We start from the raw sequence: 9,804 nt of genomic DNA, 5'->3' as shown, positions 1-9,804 counted from the left end.
TCTCGGAACAGGCTCCTCTCTTTGAGGGCCATTTATATCCCGGGACGGTTGACTGTCAGAGCAGATGCCCTGTCGAGGCAGGGGCTGAGGCCTGGGGACTGGCGTCTCCACCCCGAGGTGGTGGAGTTCATATGGCGGAGGTTCTGCAGAGCCCAGGTGGATCTGTTTGCGACCTGGGAGCCCTCGCACTGTCCCCTCTGGTTCTCTCTCTCTCACCCAGCCCCGTTAGGTCTGGATGCCATGGTGCAGTCATGGCTGAGGCTACGCCTGTACGCTTTTCCCCCAATCACACTGATCCCTGGAGTTCTGGAGAGAGTTTGCCGGGATGGAGTCCGTCTCCTCCTGGTAGCACCTCGATGGCCGGGCAAGCCGTGGTTTGCGGATCTGGTGTCCCTTCTCGAGGGCCCTCCGTGGGAAATTCCCCCCATGAGGGATGTCCTCTCACGGGCGGGCGGAAGCCTGGTGTACCCCCGCCCAGAGCTGTGGAGGCTGTGGCTGTGGCCCCTGAGGGGGCACAGTTCATAGCGGCTGGTCTCGCTACTGAGGTAGTAGAGACCCTTCTCCACTCCAGAACTTCCTCCACGAGGAGGTCGTATGCCGCACGATGGCGACTGTTTATGTCGTGGTGCGAGCACCATGGCCTGGAACCAGTTAACTGGAGTTCTTACAGGAACAGTTTGCCGCTGGGTTAACCCCTTCAACCCTGAAGGTTTACGTGTCCGCAATCGCGGCATATAGCACCCCGCCGGCGGGGCAGTCGCCGGGTAGGCACCCATTGGTGATTTGTTTCCTCCGCGGCGCCCGGAGGCTGAGGCCCGGGACGCAACCCAGAGTGCCTGTCTGGGATCTGGCAGTTGTGCTGGCGGCTCTATCGGAGCTCCCCTTCGAGCCATTGGCCGAAGTGGCCCTTAGGTTTTTGTCTATTAAGACCACCTTCCTCTTGCCGATTTCCTCCCTGAAGAGGACCGGGGTTCTGCAGGCCCTGTCCGTGGTCCCGTCTCGCCTGGAGATTGCCCCTGGCATGGCCAGAGTGTTTCTCTATCCGAAACTTGGGTACGTACCTAAGGTGCCTTTGGGCCCCTCACGACCTGTCGTGTTGCAGGCATTCTGCCCTCCTCCATTTAGCAGCCCCCAAACAGGAGCGACAAAACCGACTGTGTCCAGTGCGAGCACTGGTCACTTACCTCCGCAGGACGAGTCCGTGGAGAAAGTTGGTGCAGCTGCTTGTCTGCTACGGCCCTAACAGGAAGGGTTTCCCGGTCGCTAAGCAGACATTGAGCAGATGGGTAGTGGATGCGATTGTGTCGGCTCACGAGTCCTCTGGGCTCCCCGCACCGCTCGCCGGGGTGTGGCAGCCTCTACAGCCTGGTCCGCTGGAGTGGCACTCCAAGACATCTGTGACGCTGCGGGTTCGTCCACCCCGCTGACCTTCGTCAGGTTCTATGACCTTGACCTCAGAGCCACCCCGGGCTCCTCTGTCCTACGTGCAGGTGCCGAGGCCCTCACTCTCTAAGCAGGGTCTGGTCAGTGTGGCGTGATTGGACACGCGTTCCCATAGCGTTTCGACGCAGCTCGAGATCCGAAAGGGAACGTCTCTATGTTATGACCGTAACCCTAGTTCCCTGAGGAATGAGATGCTGCATCTCCGTGCCACACTCCCTGCATCCCTGCGGCGCTTACCTTCTCTCGCAGGAGCTAGCGTCTTGTCCATCTCGCAGCCATTTTTAGCTTCCTGTTTACACGACGTCACCCGCCGATGACGTCACGTCCCAACGCCTATTGGTCAGATTACACACGTGGTTCAGAGCGCAGTCATGCAGGGGCGTTCCCATAGCGTTTCGACGCAGCGTCTCGTTCCTCAGGGAACTAGGGTTACGGTCATAACCTAGAGACGTTTCCAACGTAGTATATTCACATGTCCCCTTATTGAATACATGTTTATTACTCAATATTAGACAATGATGACGTTTCCCAGAGGTGTTGTAGTGCAGCTTGTGTTATTAAACTAGTTTATCACAATGAGATTTACTGTGTTTCTGTATCACATCATGTGACACTGATAACAGCAATGACCAATAATAAAAAAGCTCATCACTAACTTATAATGCAGCTCATATAATATAATCCTCACATTATGAGTCCACATACACACACACACACACACACACACACACACACACACACACACACACACACACGTCAGCATAAACCAGACAAACCAGTTAGACCAGTGTCAGTAAGAGTGAAAATCAACAGCTCCATTTTGTGTGGAGTGAAAACTAAAAGATTTCAGGAGTAAAAACACAGTGAGTATCTAAAGCTCTAATATATAAACACACTGAAGTGACACTAGATGCAGAAGAGTTTTGTGGGTTTGTACTGAAGCTTTAATGTACACAGGTTGTTTTATAACTTGATAGCGTGACTATTTCCTGTAAGTGAACTCTGTGCTGATTCAGGGTTTAATTTAACACACCGATGTTGGAGTGAAGTAAACGTGTGTCCTGCTGTAATCTGGAGAAGGAGACATGACCTCCAACATGAGTGTGTCTGGAAAACAGGACTTAAAGAAAGACGAGAGGTGACTTACTTTTACATTCACCAACAATAAATACACACCGTCTCATGGGAACACATCTGTATCTCTAAACACTCACTAGTTAACACAGGAAGTCGACTTTGCTTTAAGGTGTTTAATAGCAGTGAATATATCACTGATCTGATCTAAGAACAGTTTAGACAAATCATTCACTGAGAGAAGAGTAAAAAGGACTGTGTAATATGGAGCATAAGAGCAGCATAGCTTTGTGTCAGTGAACTCTACAGGCTTTAAGACCCAGCTGAGTCAGTTAGCTGTGATTGGGACTCCTGATATCAGTGTAATTCCTGACTTATGAGGCCTGTCTCCTGTTTGAATAAGTGTACAGACTGGATCTGAATTAAAAAGATGGAATTATTGGTGTTTAATGATGAACACATTGTTTAACAGTGCTGAGTATTAATTATTGCTGATATTTCTGTTCTAGAATGATGGAGGGAAAGAGATCAGACTCACCAGAACCCAGCTGTGTGTCCATGAAGAGTGACTGGTCGATGGGAAAACCAATTAACTTCAGAGGCAGAGACAGTTCTACTGATGTGAGGTCAGTATAGTGAGGTGTTTTACAGCACTGTTCCACCTGATCAAACTCACTCGTCTCATTATGAAGCCCTTCATGAGCTTTATCAGGTGCTGAAGCAGTAAACCACTAAACTGTGCAGAAGAACATTTACACCTGGGACATTAATGACAATATAAAGATTTTATTCATTTATTCAAACATTTGTTTCTAAACATCTTGGTGTCAGTTAGGAAATCCTGAAATCAGTGTATTGTGTTAAGAAGATAGTGTTAAATATCTGTGTCTGTATTTATTAGTGTGTGATTTGTGCAGCTATGAATACATATAGTCCATATTACATGATGGGTTTTGTTTGTTCACAGACCACAAAAATCAAACATCAGCACAAATCAGCTGGACTCTATATTCAAGGTGTGTGTGTTGTTTTTAAAGTGTGTAATGTGTGTGTTGTGATAATAAAAATAGACTTTTTTTCTTTTGATAAAATAAAAGCCTCTCTCACTGTGTAACATGATAATATTTACATCTCTTCCTGTGTGTTTCTAACCAGGAGCTGGAACACAAAGTCATCAATCTGATAAAGAATGAGCTGAAGAGGTTTAGGAAGCTCCTGAGTCCAGATTACCCAGCATGCACTGAGAGGGAGGTGGAGGATGAGGAGGATCTGCACAGTGTCAGAGATGGAGCACTGAAGATCACACTGCACGTTCTGAAGAACATGAACCACACAGATCTCGCTAACACACTGCATAACAGTAAGAGCTCTGAGTCATGACTTTATTCCATCAGCTTCACTTTAGAGAGAGGAAATAGTTTTAGATATGAACACTTTTAGTTTTAAATTTAATTTTAATATCATGTTGTATCTGTTCATGGTCCAGCTTCAATGATATTTAGTACATCAGTCAGGAATTAATAGCAGTGTTTGAACAATTTTGCATTATAACTATTTATTACTAAACTCGTTATTACTTTGTTTATTAGAACTCGCCCCTGTGTATCAGCCAAAGTTGAAGTCCAATCTGAGAGAGAAGTTTAAAAGAATTAATGAAGGAATCTCACAGCATGGAAGCTCAGCACTTCTGAATGAGATCTACACTGAGCTCTACATCACAGAGGGTTGGAGTGGAGACGTCAATAATGAACATGAGGTGAGACAGATTGAGGCAGCGTCCAGGAGACCAGCAACACAGGAGAAACCCATCAAATGTAATGAGATTTTTAAAGACAAGTCCATCAGAACTGTGCTGACTAAAGGAGTTGCTGGAATTGGAAAAACAGTCTCTGTGCAGAAGTTCATTCTGGACTGGGCTGAAGGAAAAGTAAATCAGGACGTCACCTTCATGTTTCCACTTCCCTTTAGAGGGCTGAATCTGATGAAGCAGCAAAATCTCAGTCTGATGAAACTTCTTCATCACTTTTTCCCTGAAATAAGAAAACTGGGACCAATAGACTGTGACTCCTACAAAGTGGTGTTGATCTTTGATGGTCTGGATGAGTGTAGACTTCCTCTAAATTTCCAGAAGAATGAGAGATTGTGTGATGTAACAGAGTCGGCCTCAGTGGACGTGTTGCTGACGAACCTCATCAAGGGGAATCTGCTTCCCTCTGCTCTCCTCTGGATAACCACAAGACCAGGAGCAGCCAATCAGATCCCTCCTGAGTGTGTAGACCAGGTAACAGAGGTACGAGGCTTCAGTGATCCTCAGAAAGAGGAGTACTTCAGGAAGAGGATCAGTGATCAGAGCCTGGCCAATAAAATCATCACTCACCTGAAGTCTTCAAGAAGCCTCTACATCATGTGCCACATCCCAGTCTTCTGCTGGATCTCAGCCACTGTTCTAGAGAGAATGTTGGGTGAAGCAGAGAGTGGAGAGATCCCCAAGACTCTGACTCAAATGTACACACACTTCCTGATCTTTCAGATCAAACACAAGGACCAAAAGTACCATCAGAAATGTGACCCTGATCCTCAGCAGACCAGAGAGAGTATCATGGCACTGGGAAAACTGGCTTTCCACCAGCTGGAGAAAGGAAACCTGATCTTCTATGAGGAAGACCTGAGAGAGTGTGGCATTGATGTCAGAGAAGTGTCAGTGTACTCAGGAGTGTGTACCCAGATCTTCAGAGAGGAGTTTGGGCTTCACCTGGGGAAGGTGTTCAGCTTTGTACATCTGAGTGTTCAGGAGTTTCTGGCTGCTTTATACACATTTCTCTCCTTCATCAGCAGAAATGTAACAGAACATCAAACCTCTTACCTGTCTGATCTTTTCAGGAAGTCAAACATGTCTGATCTCCTCAGGAGTTCAGTGGACAAGGCCTTAAAGAGTAAGAATGGACACCTGGACCTGTTCCTCCGCTTCCTTCTGGGTCTCTCACTGGAGACCAATCAAAGTCTTTTACGAGACTTAATTCCACAGACAGGAAGCAGATCTCACAGCAAACAGGAAACGGTGAAGTACATCAAGAAGAAGATCAGGAAGAATCCATCTCCAGAGAAATCCATCAATCTGTTCCACTGTCTGAATGAACTGAATGATCATTCTCTAGTGCAGGAAGTACAAAGTTACCTGAACAGAGAAGGTGACAGTCGTCTCAGAGGAACCAAACTCTCTCCTGCTCAGTGGTCAGCTCTGGCGTTTGTGTTACTGAACTCAGAACAGGATCTGGATGTGTTTGATTTGAGTAAATATGATCCATCAGATGAATGTCTTCTGAGGCTGCTGCCAGTGGTCAAAGCCTCCAGAAAAGCTGTGTGAGTATTTTTATTTATAACTGTATTACTGCATGGTTTATTATTTTAATGTAACACTGAACTGCACTGTTTGGATTAATGTTAGTTAATAGTTCCTCTAATCATCTTTAAACAAACCTCTGGTACTTTTACAGAAGATTGTTTCACTTTTTACACTAACATGTTATATCTGAACTGAGGGCTGGGCCACATGGACAAAATCTTATAACATCATATGAGGCATTTTATAGCTTTTATATATGAATCATGAAAAATTAAGTGTTCTCTAAAATTTATGAAAAAATATCTCTACAAAATAACTGCATGCATTTAAGAACTAAAGACATTTCTGAACTAAACACCAGTGAAAGACTTTTTCTTTTCTGTTTATTTTGAAAGTGACATTTAACAAAACTCTCACAGATGAGAAAAACATCAGACTGACAAAATGGGATCAATATGGATAGAAAATATAAAAAGTAAATATTAAAACACTCTGATGTCCTTCAAGTATCTCTTTATGTTGAAGTTCCTCATCTTTTGTTGTGTGACACAGTGTTGTGGGGAGATTCACTCTGTCATGGCTTTTTTCCTCAATTGTTCTTTCTAATAAAAATAAAACATAAATGCTGTTTAAAAATTTAACCCAATACGAAGGAAAAACAAAAGTCTCCTTCAGTCCTTCAGCACTACTGCTAAACTTTACCAAGGACTGAGCTCGTGGTAAATAAAACATCAATCATCATTTTGGACCTCGACACATTGGACAGACGAAGTGGGAAAATGTTCAGCTTTATCTTCTTATTATGTTAGAAACAAGCTAGGCAGCTAACTCAGATGTGTGATGAAGATTTTCTTTCTCTAACACTGAACTGTTTGTACAGGATGGAGTTTAAATGTGACTTTTTATATGAAGACTTTTATTTTGATGGGGTTCTTTTTTCTTTGCTTATCAAGTGTACAAGCAGGTAAAAAGAGAGAGGATGAATAATGTGTCACAGGTGAGTGTAGTGTCGTGACCGCTGTTATTAAAAAGTATTATTTTGTTCTTCTAATAGTTAGTTCTGTGGTGTCCTGTCCTTTGATTTGTGTGTGTGACACAAACACACTGACATTTCTGTTACATCTTCAACTGTAGCTGGATTATGGCTGTGTTTGTGTGTTTGAGATCAGTGTTCTGATATTTCATCATTTCTCTTCCAGTCTGTGTTTCTGTAATCTGACAGAGGAAAGCTGTAGAGTTCTGTCCTCAGTTCTCAGCTCAAACTCCTCCAGTCTGAGAGAACTGAACCTGAGTAACAATAAACTGCTGCAGGATTCAGGAGTGAAGCTGCTCTCTGATGGACTGAAGAATCCACACTGTACACTGGAGATACTGAGGTACACACACACACACACACACACACACACACACACACACACACACACACACACACACACACACAGTGTTTAAGCTCCTTTGTAAATATATTTAGTGAAGGTGACTGATGGATAAACGCTGAGAGTGAGATCCACATCCTGGGAGCAGCGACACTAAAAGCAGTTTGACTGAAGCTTCTTCTTATTAAAAGTCAGCATTTGTTGATGCTAAATAAATATTTGAGATGATATTAAAATGATTGTGGATGTCACAGGTAACCAGTACAGTTCCTGTACAATAGGAGTGATTTGGTTACTAACTGTAATGCATAAAGGGTTTTTTTGTGAAATACATAAAAGAGAGTGTTACATTAATCTAATTTACTTGGAATGATTGAAGGTAGAAAAAGTTTTTCTGTATCTTCTTTACTCCAAATGAAATTTCATGTTGTCTTGATGAGTGACTTCAGAAAAAGACCATAAAACTGTCTAGCACACAAGTATGATGTGAACCAGTTTAGTACTGGTCCTGAGAGACCTACCCAGTGTTCAAGTCTGTGTAGAAGAATCTCCTGGTCTACAGAATCAAAAGCTGTCACTCAGGTCAAGAAGAACAAGAATGGAAATGTGATCAGAACTGGAACTTAGTTATAGATCATTTAAAACCCTGAGCAAATGCTGCACAGCACAGAACATTTGTGTTTAGTGACACTAAAACTCTATAAAAGGTAAATGGGAGTTATTGTGACTTATTAATGTAACAGCAGCTGAAGACCAAAATGTGGAAGCAGTTTACAGGAAAGGTGAATTAGGTGTGAATGTGGTGAAGGGAAAGAAAACGGTTGGAAGGAGAGAAAAAGAGATCTACACTGTACCCAGGTGATCATGATCACTGTAATGACCAGTCGGTAAAATCCATGTGAAGAAGTTTTAATGAAGAAAAGATAAGACAAACAATCCAAAATCAGTAAGTAAAGGCAGGGTCAAAAAACAGGCCAAGTCTGAAATAAGCGTAACAAACAGTCCATGAGGAGAACAAATCACATCCACAAATCTGAAGAAGCAATAATCCAAAGAGCAAAAACAGGGTCAATAGTGATAAATATCAACATCAGAAACAAAGCTAATTCACACCATATAGAAAAACACTTATTTATTTGATCTGTGTATTGAGGGTATTATGTGATGTGTCTCTGTGTGTGAAGGTTATTAAAAAACACCACCAACAGTTTTACTGTCTCTGTGAAAATACTGAAAGATCTACATCACTTCTCACATCAGAACAAAGTACATTTATTTCCACAGTGTGTAGATCAGTGTACATTACACACACATTTAATAACATACTAATACTCTAGTCATACTAAAGTGTTGTACAGCATTTAAATAAAGATGTCATGACAAACAGAAGTAATTAATAAACCAGCTTTTATCCTCCAGAAACATCACACTGGTCTCTAAATAGCTCTAACAGTGTGCTCCAAATCTTCTGTCAGCTCAGGTGTAGAGAATTCCCTGTGTAAATACTCACACACACACACACACACACACACACACACACACACACATTCACACACACATACACACTACTCCTATTTACAGTGAGGACAATAAATGAATTTCTCTGCTGTTATCTGTCCTCATGGAGCTGCTACCATTTTATAGACCTGTTTCTGTTGTTCAATGGGAGCAAAAATATTCCTGAAAATGTTTGTAACACAAAGTAAAAGTGTGTACAATGTACACAGATCTACACACTGAACACACTGTAATGAAGCAGTAAAGGACAGTGTGTAAATGTGTAAATGTTCTCCAGCAGAACTTTCCCCAGAGCTGCTGAACACACTGTATGAAAATCTCTCTGCTAGAAATAAAGAGACGTGTTTGTTCAGAGTGACGTCTCTGTTATTATCTTCTTACACAAAGTTAAATACATCGTCTCATATGAGCTGAGACACATGGATCTGTCCAAGAGCAGTCCAAGTTTATACACAGATGTTCATTTTATATTTTTATCCTGATATTAGAACCTTGTGTTCAGGTCCACACTTTATTTCTCACTGATGGAAACACCTCAATTCACTATCAGACAAATAAATCAAACACTTTATCATTTCTCTTCCAGGCTGTGTGTGTGTAATCTGACAGAGGAAAGCTGTAGAGTTCTGTCCTCAGTTCTCAGCTCAAACTCCTCCAGTCTGAGAGAACTGGACCTGAGTGGCAATAAACTGCAGGATTCAGGAGTGAAGCTGCTCTCTAATGGACTGAAGAATATGCACTGTACACTGGAGATACTGAGGTACACACACACATAAGGCAAGGCAAGGCAAGTTTATTTGTATAGCACATTTCATACACAGAGGTCATTCAAAGTGCTTTACATAGAAATTGGAAAACAGTTTATAAGCGAGAAAAAATATACAGGTATATGTAAAAATAAGAGACACATGATAAAATCATAATAAAAACAAAGAACAATTAAAAAAAAAATAAAAGTGATTTTAATAAAAACAGTTTAGAATATGTTAAAAAGAAGAAAACAGGAGTAAAAGTGATTTGGATAAAAAGTGCAGTCAGTGTGAAGCAGCA

The 9,804-nt window shown here is 42.5% G+C and overlaps 1 protein-coding gene across 3 annotated transcripts in view; it reads left to right on the top strand.

Annotated features, from left to right (window-relative positions):
- The first annotated feature begins 2,167 nt into the window (after positions 1-2,167).
- The window catches only part of LOC132837662 (NACHT, LRR and PYD domains-containing protein 3-like), a 90,218-nt gene continuing 82,581 nt past the window's right edge, over positions 2,168-9,804 (top strand). The window contains exons 1-7 of one of the 3 annotated variants that reach the window (XM_060857456.1): positions 2,168-2,306; positions 2,460-2,581; positions 3,027-3,143; positions 3,485-3,533; positions 3,673-3,877; positions 4,107-5,877; positions 7,060-7,236. In XM_060857456.1, coding sequence (XP_060713439.1) covers positions 2,529-2,581; positions 3,027-3,143; positions 3,485-3,533; positions 3,673-3,877; positions 4,107-5,877; positions 7,060-7,236 — 2,372 coding nt within the window. In that variant the 5' untranslated portion in view covers positions 2,168-2,306; positions 2,460-2,528. The remainder of the gene's footprint in view (positions 2,307-2,459; positions 2,582-3,026; positions 3,144-3,484; positions 3,534-3,672; positions 3,878-4,106; positions 5,878-7,059; positions 7,237-9,804) is intronic. The other 2 variants (XM_060857459.1, XM_060857458.1) reach the window with 2 other exon arrangements.

This window comes from Tachysurus vachellii, chromosome 21, assembly GCF_030014155.1.
Source record: "Tachysurus vachellii isolate PV-2020 chromosome 21, HZAU_Pvac_v1, whole genome shotgun sequence".
In the NCBI taxonomy this organism is placed as follows: Eukaryota; Metazoa; Chordata; class Actinopteri; order Siluriformes; family Bagridae; genus Tachysurus; species Tachysurus vachellii.
This window is presented reverse-complemented; position numbering and strand designations above follow the sequence as displayed.